At 39.4% G+C, this 23,156-nt stretch overlaps 2 protein-coding genes and 1 long non-coding RNA gene across 9 annotated transcripts in view; 1 reads left to right on the top strand and 2 right to left on the bottom strand.

Moving 5' to 3' along the window:
* The window catches only part of stxbp5b (syntaxin binding protein 5b (tomosyn)), a 29,749-nt gene extending 15,319 nt beyond the window's left edge, over positions 1-14,430 (bottom strand). For 4 of the 7 annotated variants that reach the window (XM_025900882.1, XM_025900883.1, XM_025900881.1 and 1 more), the window contains exons 1-10: positions 13,913-14,429; positions 12,500-12,597; positions 7,773-7,854; positions 7,298-7,398; positions 5,892-6,026; positions 2,699-2,762; positions 1,623-1,706; positions 1,092-1,215; positions 760-838; positions 67-221 (exon numbers count right to left, since the gene is read on the bottom strand). In XM_025900882.1, coding sequence (XP_025756667.1) covers positions 67-221; positions 760-838; positions 1,092-1,215; positions 1,623-1,706; positions 2,699-2,762; positions 5,892-6,026; positions 7,298-7,398; positions 7,773-7,854; positions 12,500-12,597; positions 13,913-14,056 — 1,066 coding nt within the window. In that variant the 5' untranslated portion in view covers positions 14,057-14,429. Of the gene's footprint in view, positions 1-66; positions 222-759; positions 839-1,091; positions 1,216-1,622; positions 1,707-2,698; positions 2,763-5,891; positions 6,027-7,297; positions 7,399-7,772; positions 7,855-12,499; positions 12,598-13,912 lie in introns of all 7 variants that reach the window. The other 3 variants (XM_025900879.1, XM_025900880.1, XM_025900885.1) reach the window with 2 other exon arrangements.
* Positions 6,034-12,291, top strand: LOC112843104 (uncharacterized). The gene is made up of 3 exons (XR_003215230.1): positions 6,034-6,140; positions 7,653-7,757; positions 8,992-12,291. It is a non-coding gene; the product is annotated as an uncharacterized LOC112843104 (long non-coding RNA).
* A 4,122-nt stretch (positions 14,431-18,552) lies between the features above and the next one.
* On the bottom strand, positions 18,553-23,143 carry rab32b (RAB32b, member RAS oncogene family). The gene is made up of 3 exons (XM_003442993.4): positions 22,781-23,143; positions 20,553-20,830; positions 18,553-20,186 (listed from the first exon to the last, which is right to left on the bottom strand). The coding sequence occupies exons 1-3, from the start codon at positions 22,992-22,994 to the stop codon at positions 20,004-20,006; spliced, it is 675 nt and encodes a 224-aa protein (XP_003443041.1). The 5' UTR covers positions 22,995-23,143; the 3' UTR covers positions 18,553-20,003.
* Between the last annotated feature and the right edge of the window lie 13 nt (positions 23,144-23,156).

Raw genomic sequence — 23,156 nt, 5'->3', positions numbered from 1 at the left:
ACATGGATAATGGCATCATTTCAGTTGGTAATTGCATATGCTGTTCTGACTAGTGTCACAGCTCACCATTTGGATATGGAGTTTCACACAGCGTTAGGAAATCCACAATCGGGTAGTCCATCTCCAGAACAGCAGTGCTCTTTCCGTGCATCACAGTCAGACAGGCTCTCCTCCCCACTGTATCGTAAGACAGACCTCCAGACAGCACCATGAATGGGTCCCTAGGTTTAACAAACACACATATTTTAATAGCTTCTTCAATAAAATTGAGTTAGTTGTGGCAGACGAAAAATTACCAGGTCTACTCAGCGGTTTATGGGTAAAGAGGGACACCAAATTTTACTGTTGTGTTTTCTCTGGAGACTATTTGGCCCATTTGATAGAACCCGTGCTGGGAGGGGCCTACTTTTTAATCATTATGAAAACTATATTAATCCCCGTCCTCAAAAGCCTGAGAAAAAATTATTAGATCGCTTTCAATGAAATGTTGCCCATTTAGTTAATGACTTTGACATAACAGCATCTCTTCAGATACTGCCAGCTGTGTCAAAAATCATTATATTTAACAAGTATCGTGAGACTGTTGCCTTGTCTAATTACTTATTAGACAGGGCCTTTTCATCAGCATAAGGACGCTGTCAAGAAGACTAGCCTGTTACATATTCAGAATAACAGGAAAGGACACTTTGAGTACAGGATATGGTTTCAAACTAGCGTCCGTTAAGACACAGGATGGGTGGGAATTACCATCACACTTACCCAGCCCTTGTTGTTTTGTATTCCACTTTCAGGATAGGCTTGCATGGTTCTGGCTTTTTTCCATCCTTAGGCTGCTTTCCTATTGGATTTCAAGATGCCAAAAAAACAAAACAAAGCCCCGAAACAAAAACTCATTATATTTAACATCGCAGGAATACAGTTCATATGGTGCATACGTGTACATATGGACATGTCGGCATCCATCTGTTATACATGGAGGCCTCAGAGACTGGCGGGACTACACTATATTTAAAGGCCTATATATAGCTTTTCCATTAATCATGCCTCTGTGAATATAAACAATAAAACTGTGTGTATACAACAGCTCCTACCATGTGGTGTGATGATCTGTGCGGGCTTGGCTGGGGTTCGTACATTCCATGTGGTCAAAGTGCCATCGGAGTGGCTGCAAACAAACTGTTTGCCCTCATGGTGCCAGGCGACTGAGTGGATTGCCTGAGAAACCACGGTAGCCGTTTAATAGAGTGTGATACATATGTACAAGTAACATATGTTTGATAGTTCAGAATAGCAAAGTAACTCTACATCATTGGGGAAATCAGGGTTTGTCTCAACAAAGGTGATACTTGTTCACCAATAGTTTGGGTCCCTTCAAAAGATTCATGAGTAACTAGCAAAATACATGATAATGTTATTTTGAGCCGTTTTTCATTCTCTTAAAATGAAAGAAACCTAAACATCCATTTCATTTGTCATTATAAAACTTCGGAGAGTTCTTTCATGTGTTAACTGATTTACAAAGAAACCCAACAAGACCAAACATGTTTCTCAGACAACAGTGAGGAATACCAGACAAACTAGTTTCCTCACAAGAATTGGAACAAAGGAAAACAATGCCTTACCTCATCATAATTGTAGCGGTAGTCAGCTTTTTTGCACTTCAAATCCCACAGCACTACTATCCCGGACTCAAATCCAATCAGAAGCTGAAATAACAAGAGAAGCAAAGCAAGTAAGGCTCAGCTGACTGCTGTTAAACTACATTCTGCACAAAATTGGTTCATAATGAATTCACTTTCCGAATGTATGACAGTTATTTATTTTACATTCCCTAGTAGACTTTTATGATCATTGCTTAAGCTGGCATAAGCTGCAGTGAATATTCTGACATTTACACACACTGTAAGAAGCAACTAAGTTTTCACTTACTATGCAATCATGTAAACACTACAGTAGCTTATAACTACTGTAGTGTAAGCTATATAAGTTAGTTATATATAACTTATAACAGTGAGATTCCAGAAATAAAAATCCCATTCATATGCTTCATAGGTATGAGCTATAATACTCTGTGTATTTACTTCTTTTAACAAAAGTGCAATATTTGCAGCGTCCCAGAAAAGCACTACTCTACCAACAAACTGAAATTTTAGCGAATGCCTAATTGGGGATAGCAGTAACATGAAGCCCTGTGCCAAACTGTCAACTAGCAATTAGCAGCAAAATAATATAGTAAATCCAAATACTCCTAGCTGTTGTTGTCGCTGCCTTTTTTTTTTTCTTTTTCTTTTTTACAGTCACAGTGGTAGCTTACTCTGCGCCATCACTGCAGACTGTCCTATCTTTAGCTCTAGGAAAACAGTAACTGCTGGTTGAGGTAAAACATCATTACCTATGATCCAAGGCAGGAATGTCCCCTGCAATCCATCTTTATCTAACTGATTATCTCCAGTTCACTTAATCAATTAGTGGAACTTTAACTTTCTTGAATTGCAAGCAAGCCTATATTTCTTTTAAAAGACATTAACTTTTACATTGTATAACTGAATAGTCTCTGAGATCCAACTAAAAATCATTGCCAGCTCCGCTTCTCCACATAACATCATCAGATGACAAATAACAGAAAATGTATTTTTACATCTTTGGGTACAATTGTTTATCTTCTCTATAGGCAATGTAATGTTCAGCTATCAGTTACCTTGCCCTCATCCATGGGGTTATCACTGATGTGCACAACAGGCCCTGGGTGTGTCTTGGTGGATCTGTCAGAGAAAAGAAGAAAGAAATGGGAGACAGTCCAAGTCAATTAAGGTATATTTGCCACTGATGAGTAAAATGTATCTGATAAATATAGTGATACAGTGGAGCTTTTAGAGGGCGGTAAGATAGAGGCAATTAGGAAAGACATCCAAAATGGAAGCCCCAATCTTTGGTCTTGCACAAAGAAAGAAAGGACAAGATAATAAGATGAAAATGTGCATCAGCGCACCAGAGGGGAGAAAAAAAAAAAACAAAACATAGCCATGACATATGAGAGAGACAAACAGCGAGGGAGAGGGAGAGTAGGGTCACATGAGGGTCTATGAGAGATTATAGTGCTTCAAGACAGGATCACCGTGGCAACAGAGCAAGGGGCATGGAGGAAGTGAAGGTCTGGCCTAAAGAAAGTGTTGCTGCCTCTGAGTGTGGTCTGGCTCCAGCGGCTAATGATCTCATTGCTGCTGCTGATGAGTCGATACAGTCAGTGATGTCGCAGTGAATAAAAGGAAGGGATGGAGCAGAATATGAACTCCAGCCGGTAATCACCACATTGTGATACACCCCCAACACAAACACCAGGCTTAATAACCAGTTATCATGTTTGTGAACCGGATTTTATTGTAATAAAGATTATTTTAACCTAGATTGTTAACTGACGGAATCGTCGGTAAACATTATCTTAAATGAACTAGTTAAAACTGAGTTTCATTTCCAGCATAACACCAGATATGATCATTAGCGCCATGCAGCGTTTCTATCCACTGTAGGAGAGTCCACGAGTTTCCAAAGGCAACAAGCTATGAAGCAGAGCGTGGAAAAGACGATTCTATCAGAGGTTCTACAAAGACATAACTGAATATTTCGCTTTAGATTTCACACCACATCGTTTCTTTTCATCTTCAAAATCAAGACAAGCTAAATCATTTCCCCATCTCCACTTCCTGTATCTGACACGTTTATCTAAGAGGACGGCATACTTTGCTCTGACACTTTCAACTCCAGGATCTAAAAGAGCAATTTATCCGATTTCACCAGCAGCCTCATACACACACACGCACACCTTTATGCAGCCAATTTTAGCTGCCAGTCACTTTCTAAAATAACTTTTTTAGCTCGCTGGTGGGCACAAGGAAAAAAACTGCTTGGAAAAACTTCTACTGACTAAAGTTTTCATTTAGAAAAAAATAGTAATTTCACTACCCCTTTTAAGCCCCAATCAAGGGCTCAGAATGGGCAATTTTTGTGGGAATGTTGGGTGGTAGACATGTAACCACAACTGAGTCCTTTTAAGACATGTACTTCTTTCTGTTAATCTGAATGACCTGAGTTCATGCATGAATGTGTACTCTGATCACTTCACAGTGAGTCATGAGGGCAATCTTACTAGATTGTAACCAGTAACATTTTGGTATCACTTTTAAAACCACCCAATTCGGAATACATTCAGTTACTTTAACAGTATCAACAGTATATTAACATTACATTTAAAAAAAACTTCTGGCATCTGCATTTAGTCTCACTTTGCTCAAATTAATCTCACAGCCTCAAAGCGACTTCTTTATGTTTCTGCACTCAAAACAGTTTTATGACACTGCTTGCTAATGAGCTTTGAGGTTAACAGGTTAACAGTTCGTTTTTTTCCTTTCAGCCATTTCTAGAAGTCTGTCTTCCGTGTTTCTAACATGCATGAAATGTCAGACAGCACAACAGCAATAATTTCATCATTTGCTTTCATCATACATTTTACTGAGGCGTGCATGAATGAGGTCCCTGAAATGATCAAAGAACCTATATAAAACACTATATGAACAAAAGTAATAAGTCACTGCCTAATCTTTAATTTCAGGTGTAATCAGACTTACTGCCACAGATGTATAAAATCAAGCACCTAGCCATACAGTCTGCCTTTACAAATATTTGTCAAACAATGGTTAATTCCAAAGAGCTCCCTGAATACAAATGTGGTACTATAATAAGATGCCACTGTTGCAACAACTTTGTGAAATGACTTCCCTCCTAGATATTCCACAATCAACTCTAAGTGCTATTGCAAATTAGAAGTGTTTAGGAACCACAGCAACTCAGCCACGCAGAGGCAGACCACACAAAGTTACAGAACAGCGTTACGTTGAGGCGCATAGAGTGTAAAATTGTCCAATGGATTGCCGAGTCAATAGTCACAGAGCTCCAAACATCATCTTGCATTATCATCAGCACTAAACATGTGTGCTGGGAGCTTCACGGCATGGTTTTTCATGGCTGAGCAGCTCCAGTAGGTATAATGTGCAGGTGGGCTGGTACTTTCATCTACATAGTGTAGGTGGCATTGAAAGACACAGACTTAATGTCTTTTAAAGAACTGTTAAATGTTGCACAGTTGAGTATCATGGCTCAGTCTGTAGCAATGGGAATGCTGGAGGGATGACCCAAACGACAGAATTCCTAAACTTTATCAGACAGATGAAGCCACCAATGCCAGATATTGCAAGTATGAAGAGGGCTTCAACCTGCCAGTGTTGCCCTGTTTGACCAGAAATTATGTTTATTATCACTTGTTAAATTATGTATCAAGTAAATAATCCATCATTCAGCAAAGCTGTTTAAAAATGATCATTTTAAAAATTCCCGTGTGCTGGGGAAAACCTGTATTTGCTACATGAAAATGCTATCATAACCAGAAAAGATACTGATGGTGATTTTATCCACCACGATCATACACTTGCATGTGACATTAAATGGAAACCCCTCAGAAGATGCAGGATGTGATGTAATATTCCTTGCAAACTTTACACTGGGTGTTTACACGAGGGAGTGGGTGACACAGGATGGGTCACTGGGGTTATGAAGTGGGCACTTCCTATCAGAGATGTTCTGTTAAATCTGGCAGCAAACACCTCCAGAAGTCTCAACTGCAAGTCCTGGCATGGCACAATCACCACCTCCATACCGCCCTCATACCGATCAGAGATACAGTATTCTCAGCTTACAGGACTAACTGTATCTGCAAGTGCGGGCAGCCGCATTCCTTTGCAATTTTGAGTTTCCTGGTTGAGTGTCAACTGCACAGAGAAGATATGCAAATAGTGAGTGAGTAAAGGGAGGAGGGGTGTAGTTGTGAAATACAGACTCACAGTTCGATGGCTTTGTTCCACATAATAACATAGCCTGAGAGAGTGAAGGACTCCACGTTGACAATGTGGATGTTTCCTCTTTCTGTGCCGATGTACAGCCATTTGCTCTGGAAGGGCAGGTGGCAGTATGTGATTCTGGAAGAGATCAAGATCCATCACAACCAGGCTTTTTATTATCTCATGACTCAGTTGGCATCAGACGGTTACCCTTGTCCCTAATCATGCTGGTCCAACTGGAAGAAGAAGCAAGTGAGTAAGATTTAATTACAAAGGCCTTGCACTGTGTCACACTAATGAAGCCAGACTATATATAGATCAGTTGGGGGGGAACAGCAGAGTAAATACTGTTGCCTATTCTCAACTGGGTGAAAGAAGAATGCAGTCATACACAACATTTACTATCTGAAATAGAATGAACCTGCAAAAATGTTTTATTGTCTTTTGCTATTAATCTGTTCACACCTTAATTGTGTTTTTTTTTTTTCAGAGGAAAACTGGTGTCATTTTTAAATGAACTTGGAAAAACTGACTTAACAGAAAGTGTGGTGTTTCTTTTAACAGACCTGATGGTTTAAACCACCAAGATGCTGCAAAATATCTGTAGCAACTGTTAACTTGAAAGGAGAAGTAGCACACAGTCAAAATATACTGTCATTTAAGTCAGTACACTGCTCATTTTTGTCTTGCCATTTCAGTGCAAATATGTCTCACTGGATTATAGAATAGAATAACTTTACTATCCACATCAATGGAAAATTGTCTTCAGTTCACTAAGCAATAAACAAAATGAATCAAATCCCTTCACATCAACCCACATTCATATATACACACATATAAAACTTCAATACAACAACAATAAAAACACATCACAGCATCTCATTATTCAGTATACTGATTGGCTCTTGGCACAAATGTTCCCTTATACACCTTGGTGAACACCGGGTCAGCAGCAGATAGCCGCACCCCTGGGTGGGATCATCTTATGTTTGCAGTGTTCCTGTAGCATTATTATAATGTCCTTCTGGCCAACATAAAATTTCTGCTACATTTGAAAGAGGGGCTGAACAGACAGAGGGAAAAAAATCTGCAGGCCAAAAATCCAAATAATGAGCTGAGAAAAATAGCAAAGCTGGGTGATAAAAATCTGTGGGCGCCACATTCCTCCTAAAATGTAGTAATTTGATGCATTGTTAATACAAAAAAACCCCAAAAACCCCCACTGATTTTAAAACCCAAAACCCCCCCCAACTGCTCCAACACCATTTTCCTTTTTGGCTAAAAGAAATGGCTAAAAAACAGCTGGTGCAGCCCCACAGCATGTGGGCAGCTATGAAGGCAAATTTTGTTCACATCAGATGCAGTGTCGCAGCAAATGCAGCAGCAGACAAACAAACACATTACTGTACCTCTCCCTGTTAAACTTGAGCGAATGCAGGATAGCAGGGATTTTTTGCCTCAGGTTCCACAGGTGGATGCTGTCATCAGCTAAGGCACTCACCAGCGCCCCCTGTGGTGACGGTGATAAACAGAGCAGTTATTTGCGTTGAGAAAACATCATGTGGCTTGGCATTGACACTTTATATGGCTGTATCACAAGCATGTGATATAAAGCTCGTAGACTTTACAATACAAAGTGTGCTGAAGTAAAATTAGCTCAAAGTGACAATATTCAAGTAAAGTTGACTGAACTGAACTGAACTGAATACAGGTTACACCACTAGCATTACTTTTTATCAATGTAGAAAACACATTCATCAATAGATTCATGGCTGGGTGTGTGAGGAGAGGAGTGAACAGGCTGGGAGCGAAGAGGAGGTGAGGAGGAGGAGGAGGAGAGAGAAAATCAAACAAGGACACAAGGAACAGGTAATGACAACAAACCTCGTTGATCAGGAACTGGAGCTGGATGACAGCAGCGTTGCTCTCGTGCTGACAGTAGCACTCCACCCCTGCACGGCCAAAGCTAAAAGTTTGCTCAGTCAAAGAAAACTGGACAGGTGCCAGGAAGGTTCATGTAGAAATCGAGGAAAACCCATTTTAAAAATGCTGCTAATATAATGTAATACAAAAATATGAAAGTGACAATTGCTATTTCCAGCCTTCTGTAACTTTTTTAATGAAAGGTTCTTAAGTTCTTTGTTTGTTTTTTCTGAACTAAATGGAAGTTGACATTTTCCGCTTTCATTCCTAAAAAGGCACAGGCAAAAGCATGTAACACACTAAACTGATGAGTTATAAATAAAATCAGTGGGCCCTGTCTCCCTCATATATTCACATGCGTCAGCCAGTGTGACGGCAGCATGATTAACTTCACACTCACCTCTCTCTATTGAACTGTTAAGTTTAACTTAGAGATTCTCTGCCTGCTTAATTTGCCCATTCAGAAGCAATCAGGCTGCTCGTTCAGCTAATAAAAGACGCGGGGCATCACAAATTACGAACAGTGCAAAAGTGAGACGCATTGCCACGTAAGCATCGGGGCTGTAATGCCTCAGATAAAAACCTCCAAAATACTTTTACAAGCAGCTGAATAATCACAAGAAAAACTGGGGGAAATCCTTCAGCTAGCCTCTAATCACTCTCAGAGACATATGTGCACTGAGTTGTGCATGCAAGCACAAACGGGGAGGAAACCACAAGAGAACTAATCATACAGCCAGTCTATGAACAGACAGACAGACCACAAGGACAAAAAAAAAGGTGCAGTGTTTCTCATACTATTAATGTTAGCATGCAAAAGAAACGCTCCAAAGACTGGCAGCTATGTTGACTAAATCCATTTTAAGGCTCAAATAGTATGATTCTGTACAGGATTAAACAAGCAAGCAGTGATCAAACAATCCCTCAGTTCCCTAAACAAACTAAGGTGGGGTTGCAGGACACTGTTTCAGGATGGGCTCAACAGTGGACATCAGGTCGTTATATGACAGTGGTAAACTCAGACTATTAGAGTCAAGACTTTTTTAGCTGGCGCCAGTAGAAGGCTGTGGGCCACTGAACTCACATTCACCCACGACCTTTGTGTCCAGTTTTAGCTCCTGACATTGCAGGTTGTGTACCACATTTGTCAAAATTATTAATGGTTATCATGTTTCCACAGGTCCACAATGAACGAGGAGGAGGAAGAAGAGTTATTAAGTCCATTGCATACCCTCTGGTGATGCATAAATAAGAGAATAAGAGCAGAGAGGTAGTTGAAAAACCAAGAATGGTAATATTTAACAGTGTTTTCATCATATTTCTGTAATCCAGTGGGGGTCATTTAAACAACCCGGCAACAGTGAACACGAAGTATGGGTTGTTTTTCCAGTGATTATCAACTCTTTGCTGTAAGTATTGGAAAACTGATTCAGCTGCAATATAGGTTAATGGTACTGCTGAGCAAAGCTACTTTGTAGGCTAGCAGGAAATTACTAACACGAACCTCAAAACAAGATGTTATCACTGCGGGGAGCGAGTGCATCCTTTTCTAACTTCCTGCCGCACTACATGATCAAAAGCTTAGGGGCCACAGGTATAATCTACATAGTAATAGACCATCTATACAACAACACATGTTTCTCTTTATTTCTTAATTTCATTGGCAGTGTGGACACAGGAAGACGAGTCACACCACAAAACAAAACAGATCAAAATGCTAGTTCCTGTCTCATACTGTTGGTCATATGATAACTTTCATATGATTTGCTTTTCTCTTAAATTAAGTAACTTCTTAAGTTGAGTAATCAGTTAGTTGATTGCAAGGTTCCAGTTTTTGAGATGTGAAGAGTTCCTGATGCTTTTTGTGCTGAATTTTTGGACTGCAAGACAACACAACGATGAACTGACTGGATATTAGCTTTGTCTGATTAAATAAAATGCTTTATCCGTTATTAAATAGCATTATATTTTGTAATTAAGATTTCAGCTTCCTTGGCACAAAAGTGGGGAAATCAATCACAAAAATAACACAAATATAGAGAAAATATTGGTAATATTTGAACTCTCTATTTGTGCATCCTACTCAATAGATCAACTCTCTGAGCAACTGTATTGACCTGCACTCTACGATTTCCAGTCATACTATTAAATCAAATACATTTTGAGAATTTAGAAAACCATTATCTGGTAATCAATCATGAAATCAATAGCCCCGCCGTAAGCACGTCACAGGATAGCACAAGTCATGGGTGGGAAATTCATCTTCCCAAGGGACCACATGAGAAACTGGGAATGGTGTGGAGCTGAACTCGATTCTGCTCAATATTAATTTTATCTCTTTATAAACTGCTGCTGGTAAGAGTAGATGTTCCAATTAGGCCCAAATTGTGGCCCCTTGGGAAAATTAAAGGCCCACTCTTGACCTAAACTGACCCCTCACTGGGCCTAAAAAACAGAAATAGTTTTAAATACATAAGCTACACCCATTAAGGTAGCTAATCTGTCTTTTTAGACTACTGTTGCTGCTAACTGCACCAAACATTAAATTAATTTAAACAAAACTATGGGTGTCTCACTCAAAGCCACTGGGGTTAACTTTTCTGACGAAAACCCTGCAGATGCATTTTTTTTTTTACCCATGTATGAAAGGAAAACACACTTTAGTCCTAATGTCACAAAGTTTGACATATCACAGCAGACGCCAAATAATTTGCTCTTGTAACCTTCTGAAGGATATCCCCCATGTCCTTAAAAACATCACACACTGCAGTCATACCCCATGAACATCAACACTTCCCTGTTCGGTAAACCACTGTGGTTCACCGCAGCATTTCAACATCAGCAGGTTTTCTCACAAAGTCAACAGATGATACGCATGACAGGAAGTTCGCTTTTTCATGCTAGTTTACCAATGGAAGAGTGATAATGTCTTCAGTAGTCTTTCTACAAGTGCAGATATTAATACCAAAAAAAGAAGGAACTACAGCGTAGTGAGGCAAGTACAATATTTCTGCTCTGAAAACTTTCAAAAACAAATTCCGACTTCTACCACGATCAGACCAGCCTTTACCTTATAAAACTGATTTTGCAAAAAATTCAAATTAATATATTTATATTCGGTTCACTAATTAAAGTAATGCTCCAAATGTTAGGTTTTTCCTGCTCATCACCCTGTATAATGTTAGTGAGAGAGTATATCCCTAATGTGGTCATCTAAGGAAGTCATCCATGTCTAGAAGCACAGAAGAACCACCCACCTGCTGTTCAAACATTCTGTTTGCCAAGTGCAGCCAGTCAGAGGAGAGCTGGCTTGTCTATACATGTGTGCTTTTACACTAATGACACACATCAAATGAAAAAGCCGGTATCAAACCAGGGACTCTTATGCTTATAGCATCGGCAACCAAACAAAATATATCCCAAGTATTCAGCTATTGGATCAACCGTGATGTCTAGTTTTTAAAAAAGTTCAAAATTTGTACAGTCACCGCACACAAAAATTATCTGCATGTGCTTAAACACAAGATATGATGGTTTTATAATTGCCAAAAGAGCGCTGGAAAGAGCAGGGAAATGTCTAGAGTTACACACTGATTAAAACGCTGTAGTAGAGGCAGATCTTGTAAAAGCAGACATTTATTGCTTGTAGACACCTCATTGAGCTTATGTCTACTGAGCTGTGGCAGCAGTTCCAAACTCCAGGGGCAGTGAGGTGGATCGATACAGCCCATCTTTTGATAAATGGACCAATTGCCTGAATGACAGTAATCCTATCAGCTCCACCTTGCACATTAGGACAACATGGAAGCAGTGTATGTTCTGTGGGAGTAGCCCTGTAAAAAAAAACAGCATGCCCTCTTAATCTAGAGAGTGGATAATGATGAGGACAAAGCCACTTAATGAAAATCTAAACAAGGCAGGTGGGCTTCTTAAGCAGGATACCAGCACAAAGGGAAACCCTGAGCTGATACACTAATAGGTCAGCCCTGAAGGCATAACCTGGATATGAGTAGACTATCACATGCAGTGTTTAATAGACTGGAATCCAGGGGCAGTTCTGCTGCTGTGACTCACGGATGTTAGCTGTAAAAGCGAATTTTTATCCTTGAAAACAAACAAATATGAAACTGACTTCCAACTGCCTGAGGGGCCACACAGCACTGTGGCAGCTTGATTGTGTGTGCATGTCGTGCAAGTCCAGTTATGTTTACAGCACATATGAAGTGGCATCCTGGCACTGACTGGGCAGCACAGTTGATGAGGTTGGCTCCTTGGCATATGGCAGAGGAGCTGTTCATGCTACTGCAGAGATACCACTAATGAGCCTGGGTGCTCCAGGAGAAGGAGGCTGCTGGTTGCACAGAAACACATCCTAAGCCTAAGAACTCCACTTCCTTTAGCTTGTTTTGGAGATTCTTTTTTTTTCTTTTTTTTTTGTAGCATTGGACGACAATAGACAGAAAGGATCATTTACTCTGTGAACTCCCGTGCCTTTGCGGAATGCTGAATGGCAACTTAAGTGGGAAAAAAGTTCCTGGAAACGATTCCAGGAACTTGGACACGGATTTACTTTCCTTACACGTGTGTGCAACGACTGTGTGGGTGAGGGTGTTTTTAATTTTTTTTTTTTTTTAAGTAAACCTTTACTTTCCTTGCATGACTCTTCACGTGGGAAAAAGAAAGGATACAGCCTCAAAGCTCCAGCCTGAGTCCCAATGGCCAAGATTTTCTGTACGGGGTCAAAAGCCATTGAGGATGGTTGATATGGAAAGCCATGACGCACAGTCTGCAGGAAAAAAAGAAGAAGCACAATTTACATTAGACCTTAAGCCAGCTATTCGATCGTCTCCTACACAGTCGAGCTGGCATTAGTGGAGGAAAAAAAATTATCATAATCTCCAAGAAATGCAATCTATCAATGTGGAAAATGTGCTCTATTATCAAAAGAAATTAGATAAAGCATAAATATTATTGAAATATCTTTCTTATGGCTGCTTGATATCTGTGAAGAATTAATTTTGGAAAACAACAGTAATACATTAATTTTTATCCAGTCTTAGGCTCACTTTGACAACATTGAGCTGGATTTCATTGTCAGAATCTTGCAGTAGCTAATCCTCCAAAATATTATTATCATCAGGCATCTATAACCCAATTGTTTCAGGTTGGAAACGTTGCTCAATCATCCATGAGCTCTCTGCAGCTTGCAGCAGGATTATATAACAGGTAATGCCATGGCCCTGTAACCTGGGGACCTGACCTGTTCTGCTCCCAGCTGGAGTTGAAGCTGGTGGGCGAAACCTTTCCAGGCAGCCCTAACAGTCTGCATTACTAAACCGTGCATGATTAAAAATGAGGCTGGGGAGCTATTGTGTAGTGACCTGTGAGGCTATGACTTAAATGATCAGTTTTATTTATTTTGCCAAAGCTGTTCACTCACATGCCCTTATGCACTGTACCCACAAAGATTAGGCTCTGAAGCGATTGCTGCACTCGTGGATGGTGGTGGCTTAGTATAAAAATCCAAGTAGAAGTTTAGCTGAAGGTATGAGAGGTGGTGGATATTTACTAGAGCTGGAGTTTATGCAATAAAAAGTGCTCTTCTCACCACCCTCGAAAAAGAAGATGGGAAATTTGCAATGGATCCACTATTATTATGATAAACGAAATATAGGCTGCGGATGTTGCCCTCAACAACTCGCATTAAAACCCACGTTAGACCTGCATCTCCAGCATGAATAGAAGAAGTGAGCAATGTCCAAATGGGGTGGGTGTGTTGTATTGTAATTTTATGAGATTTTACAGTGACGAATATACAGTTTCAAAAATTCAGAGCAATGCAAACAGCCCACTATGGACTACATCAAGGCAGGGCTGGCTAAAATAGACTAAAAAATTTACTAATAAATAAATCACATTGTAGTGCTGAAATATGTGATTTTAAATCTGGTATGTGTACATTCAAGTGGTTTCCATCCTAAATAATGATCAGGGCTGACAGAAATAAAAGCAGTCAGTGTTTTCTCCTTTCTTTTTTGTGTCACGCTGCTGTCATCTGACTGTCAGTTCGTTAATGTTAGCTGTTATTAACAGAAACCCACCTTGCAAAGCTGGAAATGTTCCGACTGTAAAGTCTCCTGGACAACATCGTTTTCCCTGGGAGTACCCGGCTGAGCATTTGCGGAGGAGGAGGAAGAAGCCGCTGTCAAGCCGTCCAGCACCTTCCGAATATTAAACTTCTTCATTTTCCTCCGGTACACAAGCGACGGTTGAGAAAACAGATCAAGCGAGCTACCATAAATTGGATACAGAGAAGGGGGTAGCTGCTAGCTAGTTAGCCGAAATAACGCACAGATAATACCTTTCTGTATACATCTCACATGTTACGGAGGGTGTTGCCAACGCATTCTCCAAAAGCGTCCGAGTCACGAACATTGGTTTAGAGAGTCCCTTCCGATAGCAGCCCTAATGCGCCATTTATGTTGCCAGCTTTGGCGTTTAGTCGACCGGGATCAATCGTTTCCGCCAGCTCCTTCCCCAACCAGGGCTCAGCGGGTAGCAAAGTGGCTACGGAAACGCAGTGAACTGCAGCGGGGATTGAGTCTGCGCTCTGCCGTCACCCGGATGCAGGACCGGTGTTACGGTGTATTCCGTGACCCGTCAGATTAGGTGACCTCGATGGGAATGTGAGCTGACAAAACGTTTTAAAACTGCTTGTGTTGACACCTGCTGTGAAAAAAGAAGAGAATAAATAGGTTATACATTTCGATACCTATCATAGCAAATTAAACCAATTTAAAATACATTAGTATCCTTAAATTATTGTAAGTTTAATAGAGGGAGTGTTATTATTTCTAAACACCTATTTATTGTCATTTTGTGTGGCTCAAAATTAAATTATAATTAAAAAAAAAAAATCCTCAAAATCAAAGTCCTTAATTTTGCCACAATCTTAACATTTGTTGTCGATGTGAGCTCTTAAAACAATTTTTAGGTATAAAAAAAACTTAACATAGCAACACAAGGAATTCAGATAGCCCTGCGGCCCCCTGCTGGCTAAAGAAGAGTCCCGAGCAGCCTCAGTGCTCGAGGGCTGGGAGGGAAGCAAAACCTTACCCCATTGACACCTGTCAGACCTTTGAAGAGTGGTATAAAAATGCAAACAAATAACGCAGGGAAACAGTGGGAGACAATTCAGCCACAAGCATCTTTTACTAACGCCCTTTCCCACTGAAACGCGATATAAGGGTACTCCTCTGGTATTCTATTCCAATCTATTGTGCATGTCTGAAAAATAGGCCGTATTTCCTCACTCCTTATGTTCCCTAAGGAAGAAGATTGAGGTTATTTTGCCTCTGCAGAGAATTGGACACAAAGCTGGAAAACCTGGTTAAATATTCACCTTTGTGATATGTCATTCTTTTAATTAGCCCATTAAAAAAATTCACATGTGGGCACATAGTTTTATTTTAACTGATTCAGGAATTAAGCAGCTCCCCTTAAATGGTACACCTGACAAAGTCACGTGGAAGACACATAAGACAGAAACTTATTGAGTTAAACTTATGAGGCATTAAAGCTATGGCCTTAGCAATACACATGTTTAAAACGTCAGAGCCTTTTTGTAACTTCGATTTAAGACATTGTTTGGTTTTGGTTCTTTTCTGGATTTAATTCTGTCAAAAGTTTTGTATTGACTTTCAGTAATTTATCACATACAACACTGTGCAAAAAGTCATGAACTGCTCCTATATTTTGCTTCCAAGGAGCCAGATTTTCTTGTAAATTTTTACAATGGCCCAGACTTTCTGAATGTCAAAGCTTTGCTTTGCTGCTTTTTTGTCCATTTTCAGTCCAGTTCTTGTACCTGACCATTTTTAGAGTGATGTAATTTTAGACTTATGAATCATTCAAGCACAAAAAAGGGCATCTAACACAAGATAAAACTGTTTTGTCTACACATAATAGACTTCTAGACACTTTGTTACCTGCTAGCTGTTGCAAAAAAACCCATATTTTATTCTCATTTCTTAAGCTTAATTTATTAACTCAAAATCTCTGCACTCTTGAATGAGTGATGACTCCGGAAAGTTCCACAAAAACAACTGAATGCTTGGAGAGGTGATCGTACTAATATCACATGGTTAATGGTGAACATGTGTGGAAAGCACTCATCAATTCAAGTTGTTTGGTTGAATCTGTAACAGGGGTAACAGTTTGACAGGCGTAAAGTAGCATTTTTGCACCAACAAGGGGATTTTCAAAGAGCTATATACTGAAACTGGGCATATCTCAGCACCATGTGCAAGAGTGCTTTTGAAGAAACTGAACAAATGAAGGACAACAGGAGTCTCTGTGATGTTTATAGATGACGAGGTGGAGATATGCAGTGGAGAAAAAAAGAATGAAAGTCAATAGGAAAAAGAAAAAGAAAAAGAGTCAAATGGAAACGTAAAGACACAAGGAACAGAGATAGAGAGCAGATAGAAAGGCATAACTGGATACAAAAACACACAACAAAACATCAGTCATGGATCAACTTGCTGAAGTTTGTGAGTGTTTTGTTATGCACAGCTCTTTCAAAGTCCCACCACAGCATTTCAGCTGGGTTGAGGTCTGGAGATTGACCGGGCCATTGCAACACCTTGATTCATTCTGTTGTAGATTTGCTGCTGTGCTTTGGATCATTGTCCTGTTTCGTTACCTAACTTACCTAGCTTTGACTTTCAGATAGATGGTCTCACATTTGACTCCAAAGTGTTTTAGTATAAAGAGGAGTTCATGATCAACTCAGTGACCGCAAGTCCACCATCATCAGCCCACTACCACTGTGTCTGACAGTTGGTATGAGGTATTTGTACTAATATGCTGTATTATATTCAGTGTTCTAGTATTTTCTTTTTTTATACTGCTTCAGCGTTTGGTATTGATAAAGACCCCCACCTCCTATTACCATCCATACTATACCAAAGTACATTTTCTGTGAAGTAATGAAAACTTTACATTCGAAATTTATAATTACAGGACAGTCTCTACAAGGATCTACCAGAACGTTTTCTGTAATGTTACATGTTTATCATGTAGTCTCTGTCAAAATGTCTGTGTTTATAGAGGTAATTCTTATGAAAGCTGTGAAGATGTACTTCACATGTACTTCTACTTCTGCATTTTGGCTTAATTCTTGTTAAATAAGGACATGGTGTAATATGTCATGTGTTGTTTATCTGAGGTTGTACTTACCCAACTTGAAGGACCACATTATTTTTTTTTATAATATCCTGGTATGTAAAACGTTAGAATAGAATGAGTGAGTACTTTATTTTTACCATGACTGCATGAACTGCAATTGTTCATACTGTTGAAAAAAAAAGACTGCATACCAAATAATATAAATTAAAACATTGTCAGTGCAGTTTGTGGATTTGGAAAACAGCACTGATAACAATCAAAAATAGAAATTATGGAGAAACTGAAATTTCAGACTTGATCTTCCGAACACTTTTAAATGTCTCGTGCCTGCACCTAGAACTGGAAAAAGTTGAGTATTTCCATTTTATGCTACTTTAAATATTGCTTTTAAAAAAGTAGTGGCTTCATCTGGCACTAGTTATTTTGCAGATCATTACATGCAAAAAAGCTGTTTAGCTTATCCGTTAAACTGCTATAGATGACACCTAAATGCAGCAAATGTAGCTACAAATTTAAAAATCTGATTCAGAAATATGATGTGATGAAGCAAAACATGTTGGTGTTGACTGGGGAAACAGGACTGGTTCAGTACTGCCAATAACCCTTTAGAATCAGAAACAGGATTTTCAGGTAGAATCAGTTTGTCTTAGCGTTGATGTGGACAGCAATACAAAAGAAAAAACACTTTATGTCCCTCCTCAAAGTGTTTTTGCACAGGTATATTTTGTGCACTAGATGGCGTCATCTACTAGCAAACTATTAACCTCTAAATCTGTATTTTGTTGTGCTTAAGAACTCGCCTTGTGACAAAAATTCAGAACCATGGACAGCAACGTAAGGATTCCAGACCCTCATCATGGCGCCCCTTGATGGGACAGGATGTGGTCAATTTAAAGGGTATTGTAGGTTCATTCATATTCTAGCATTTTTTTTTCTTACATTTATGAACTCGGGCACATCAACATACATAATGCAGGTGCAGCAGAATGTCTGCAAATGTCTGCTATTCAAAGACTTTTTCCACACAGGACATCATAAAATGGGTCACACAAGGCACAATAGGAGACAGTGCAAAGCTATGCACAAAGCTTTACGCTTTATAAACCTATTCACAAGTTTGACTAAATTGAAATTGTCATGCAGTCATGAATATATGAACGAAGCTGCCAGAGAAAATGCACGCCGGAGGGCTGATAAAACAGGGTAATATCAATAATGCACAAGTGATGGGATCTGTTGCAGGGAGTGAGGCTCCCATCCATTCAAACTGTCATATTTATAAACAAGTTAAGGAGCGGGGCTTTTGTGTCCAATGTGAAAAAGTATTGGGGCCAGCATCCCTCTTTGACTTCTGAATGTAGGTCTCCAGTAACTGGGACATACATCCAAAATTAGCAGTTGTGTGTTACTTCTTCCATCGTTTTGCCTCAGGCACAATTGCCACATGAGGTAAACTACCTTGCTGGCTTTTATGCTGCAACTCCTTTGATCAGCATGTAGAGATCAGATGAATTTGTTGGGGGTTTGAATAAATTTGGGAAACTGCGGTGCCCATTTTTAACTTTTTAATGTATTTTTGGGGAAAATTTATGGCAATGGAAATTAATGCTACATCAACAATTGCTGATATAACAAAACATTATGTGATTATACTCCAAGGTTAAATCCATTCTCATGACATATCTGGAGAGAGTGGCTGAATTTGGACAAATGCTACTCTTGAAAGGTACCCAGCGGCAGGATGTAGAACAGTTCCCTTGCTGCACTGCAAGGACACCGAAAAGTAAAACTACAGGACAGCAAAGAACAGATTGGTGTGCAAAAATAACCTGAGCAACACAAAACATGTCAATGAACAAGACAAGGTATCGCACATTGCACTGGATTAAATGTCAGACTTTAAAGGCACTTTAATTTCACATTAATTGCATTAAAAACAAACCACTTGCTTGACAATTATAATTTCAAATGTATTCTGTTAAAACATCTTCTAACTGATTAAAGAATAAAATTGACAAGATTTAAAAAGGTCACGGTGACATGATTCAAATGATCAAACTGTCCATGAAAAAGAGGTATAAAAAATAGATTTGTTAAGTTGATCAACGTATAATTAACCAGTTACTGTAGGCAGTGTAACAATAACTAAACTAACTAAATAATGAACTTATAAGCCTGGCAACCTGTCGAGGGTGTGCGATGGATGGATGAGCTTGTCATTTTCTAATTACTTCCAAATGGTTTTATTTTGATCTCAGCCAGAATTTAGTGGCTGATATTTTACTTCATTTACACATACAGTCACATACACATACACCTCTTCTGATATTTGCTAGATACAGGCTAAATGCTCTGCTCCCAGTATTGCACACTGTGTCCTCTCTGGGCATTTTCACAATTCTCTTTTCTCCACCAAAATCAGGTCATGCTGATAGCTTTTCTCTGCTTTTGGCCATATCAATCTGAGATGCCTTGCTTATGCATGGGTCTTAGCTCATCTTACTGCAAAAGTGATTAAGAGATAATTATATGCATGGGTTGCATAACAGACGAAGGCACAGTGGAAGCTGGAATCAAATAAAGTGTCATTTGATGAGGACTATTTCATGAAATATACATTTTTGCTCTTCCTCGCTGTTTTTCTGCATGGGAATAAATGTTAGATAGCTTGTGGCTCCTCATCATGGTAGGTCATTCACTAGCACGTCTTGGTTGTGCAATGAGTGTCACAGACTTTTCCCAGCAGGATGTGTGTCATGCTGATCTGTTTATTATCCTGACTGGATCAGTGGTTTATCAGAGGAATGAGCTCATTGTCTCCACAGAGGTGTTTATGAGGCAGCCCACACAGTCCATAGATTATTGAGAAAAACCAGCAAAGCAGAAATATGAATATAAAGCTACTGAAGCTTGCTGGCTTTCTGTCATAGCTTCACTGAGGCGGCTGTGGATTCATGTCCCAGCACCACAAACAGGTCAGGTTCTGTTTAACCAGCAGTAGCTTTAGTTTGGCTCTTTGTCACAGAACAGTGATCTCACGCAGCACAGTGACTGACTCTGACTCTCCGTGGGAGTCTGGTTCACTTTGATCCTATCCCAGTGGTGCTCTTCAGTGGACAGGCTGGTGTCACACAGCATTATTTGTTTGACAAGGAAGGCACCTGCCTCTTCAATATTTATATCTTCCTAAAAATGGCAGGGAAGAACACGATTTAGAACATTGTGTATGCATCCGCCGGGTTAAGTGTTTGGCTGCGTGTGTTAATATTTTAACATATTTTTATGAACAGGTTATATGCAGTAGCTGCAGTGATAAAGTTCACACATGCAATAAAGCATACCCTCATGCAAGTCTAATGCAGGATCTCATGCAGAATGGAGTCTTGCAATATGAACATTTTTAGATATAAAATCTATTAAATTAGTCAAACAGAATCCAATCGCTGAGATAATCAGTTAATGATCTGCTGAATATCCTAATGTTATTACTTCTAAACAGCCAACACTGACTGTTAATGAAGGCACATATTCCCCTGCTATGGTTGCACACACCTTAGCAGAAGTCTCAAACCAGCCCAGGAAGCTGTTGTCTTTACAAAAGCTGTCCAGAGAGGACACCAAGGCTTCATCCCTCCCCGTCAGGTCGCATTTGTTGGCCAGCAGGACAGCAGGGATCGGTTGGCCACTGTCAAGACGCACTTTGGTATCCAGGTCTTGCTTCCACTCAGAGGCAGCCTCCAGGGTGCAGCTGTTTGTAATGTCAAAGACCACTACTGCTCCCATCGCCTCTTTGTAGTACACTCTGGACATGTTCTTAACCCTCTCTTGGCCTTGAGGGGTAATAAAATAATGTGTGTAATGGATCCTTTTGCTCAACTTCTAATAAAACCTGACTGCAAGAAGGAATGTGTTTTTTTCCCTCATGGATAGGCAGCTATTATTTAAGATTTTTCTTCTCTTTTTGATCTGAATTATCATGTCAAATCAGACTGCAACCTAAATGTTATGTAAGAACTGAGCGACTACTGATAATTTTCTGAAATAAAATCGTATGTTTCCATGGACACTGGCTAGGATTAAATTTAGCTCTGAGTAAAAAATGGATTAAAAAAAACTGAAGTTTGACTTGCTACAGTTTCTAGGCACTAAAACATTCATCAACTTTAAACTTAAATTTAACTTTAAAAATGTGTATAAAAGTTGTGTCACCAAAAAAGAACTAAAATATAATTTCCACAGGAAAAAAAAAGGATTTGGATGAATTAAAAAAGAAATGCAATTTTGGAATATTATGTGCAAATAAAATGCTTTCCTCCGGAGTTCTTGTTTATTTAAAATACATAAATACATTTTAGGCAAATAAGTGTACTTTCTATCATTTTCTAATTGATAGTTTATTTAAATGTACACTCAGCTTCCACTTCATTAAGTACACCTTGCTACTGGATTTGTGACATTTGTGACTGGAAGCAGTCGTAAGAAGATGGGTTCACTGTGGACATAAAGGGGTGGGCATGGTCAACAACAATCCTCTATAGGCTGTGGGGTTTAAACAATGGAACTAAGAGGCCCAAAATGTGCCAAAAAATAACCCACAGTAACCACAACCAGTCTGTACTGTTGATGAAAAGGCAGGATGGAGCCGGGTTTCCAAATTCTGTACCTACCTTCCAAAGGTTGCTGCAAAAATCAAAATTCATCAGACCAGGAAATGTTTTTCCAATATTCTAATATCCAATTTTGGTGCGCCAGTGCAAACTGTAACTTCAGTGTTTTTACACAGGGTGTGGTCTTCTGCTGCTAAAGCCCACCTGCTTCAAGGTTCGATGTATTGCACATTCAGAGATGCGCCTTTGAATATCTTGGTTGTAATAAGTAGTTATTTGAGTTACTGTTGTCCTCCTATTAGCTCAGAGGAGTCTGGCCTCTCTGCTGTCCTCTAGCATCAACAATGCATTTTCACCCAGAGAACTGCCACTCACTGGATATTTTCTCTTTTTTGGACCATTCTCCGTAAACCCTATAGATGGTTTTTGGGGAAAAATCCCAGTAAACCAGCAGTTTCTGAAATACTCAGACCAGCCTGTCTGGCACCAACACCCATACCACATTAAAAGTCACTTAAATTCCTAGGACCTGGCGTCCACATATGTGGACATCACATTTTGGGTTATTTAGACCAAAATACTCAATTTTGCTCTACAAGGGCCTGATATCCACTTACGAGGACATTATACTGCTACTGTTCGATCGAAATTTTAAACGAATATCCTCATATGTGGCTCTCATTTTTCTTAGAAACAAAAATCAGGTAAACCCCCCCCCCCCCCAAAATCTGGTAATTCTTTGTTTTTACATTCATCGGGTCGCAATATGCCCAAATAACAAAGAGAAATTAAAAATGCATGCCGTGGAAGAGTTCGGGTCTTAGGAGGTTAAATCCCCTTTCTTCCCAATTCTGATGCTCGGTTTGAACTTCAGCAGTTCATCTTTACCATACACATGCCTAAATGCACTGAGTTGCTGCCATGCCAATTAGACATTATGTAGAACATGTATACCTAATGCAGTGGCTGGTGAGTGTATCTCTGGTATACTCTATTCAAATACACATTATATATAAATAAATGTATCAAGATATTACTTCACTACATTCAAAATGTTTACAGATAAAAGCTTTGGAGAAACTTTTTAAATAGTGTTTTCACAGAAGTTTATAACAGATGCCATAAAATCCAGTATTTTTGTACAGGAATTTGCTTTATAGTTTTGAAACTCACCTCCAATATCCCAAAGCTGTAGTCTCACCACTGTCTTGGGATCCCATTCAATTGTCTTAAGGGCAAAGTCAACTCCAATGGATGCTTTGTATGTTTCATCAAAGCGTTTATTAACATAACGCATGACAACGCTGCTTTTCCCAACCCCCAGATCCCCAATGACTAAAACTTTAAAAAGCTTCTCTGTAGATAATGTCACCGAAATTCTTCCCATGCTGCCGTCCACGAGCTGACAGGCATGGAGACAGATAAAATATTCTTTTCCTAATAATTGTGTAGAACTAGGTCACATTTAAACAGAGTTTTAAAGTAAAATAACAAGTTGTAGAAATACACAACGCTCTGCGTTATTCCCTGTGTCACTACTTCCTACAGT

The sequence above is a fragment of the Oreochromis niloticus genome, linkage group LG19 (genome assembly GCF_001858045.2).
Source record: "Oreochromis niloticus isolate F11D_XX linkage group LG19, O_niloticus_UMD_NMBU, whole genome shotgun sequence".
NCBI classification, from domain to species: Eukaryota; Metazoa; Chordata; class Actinopteri; order Cichliformes; family Cichlidae; genus Oreochromis; species Oreochromis niloticus.
The sequence above is the reverse complement of the archived record's forward strand: the minus strand, read 5'-3'. Positions and strand labels throughout refer to the sequence as shown.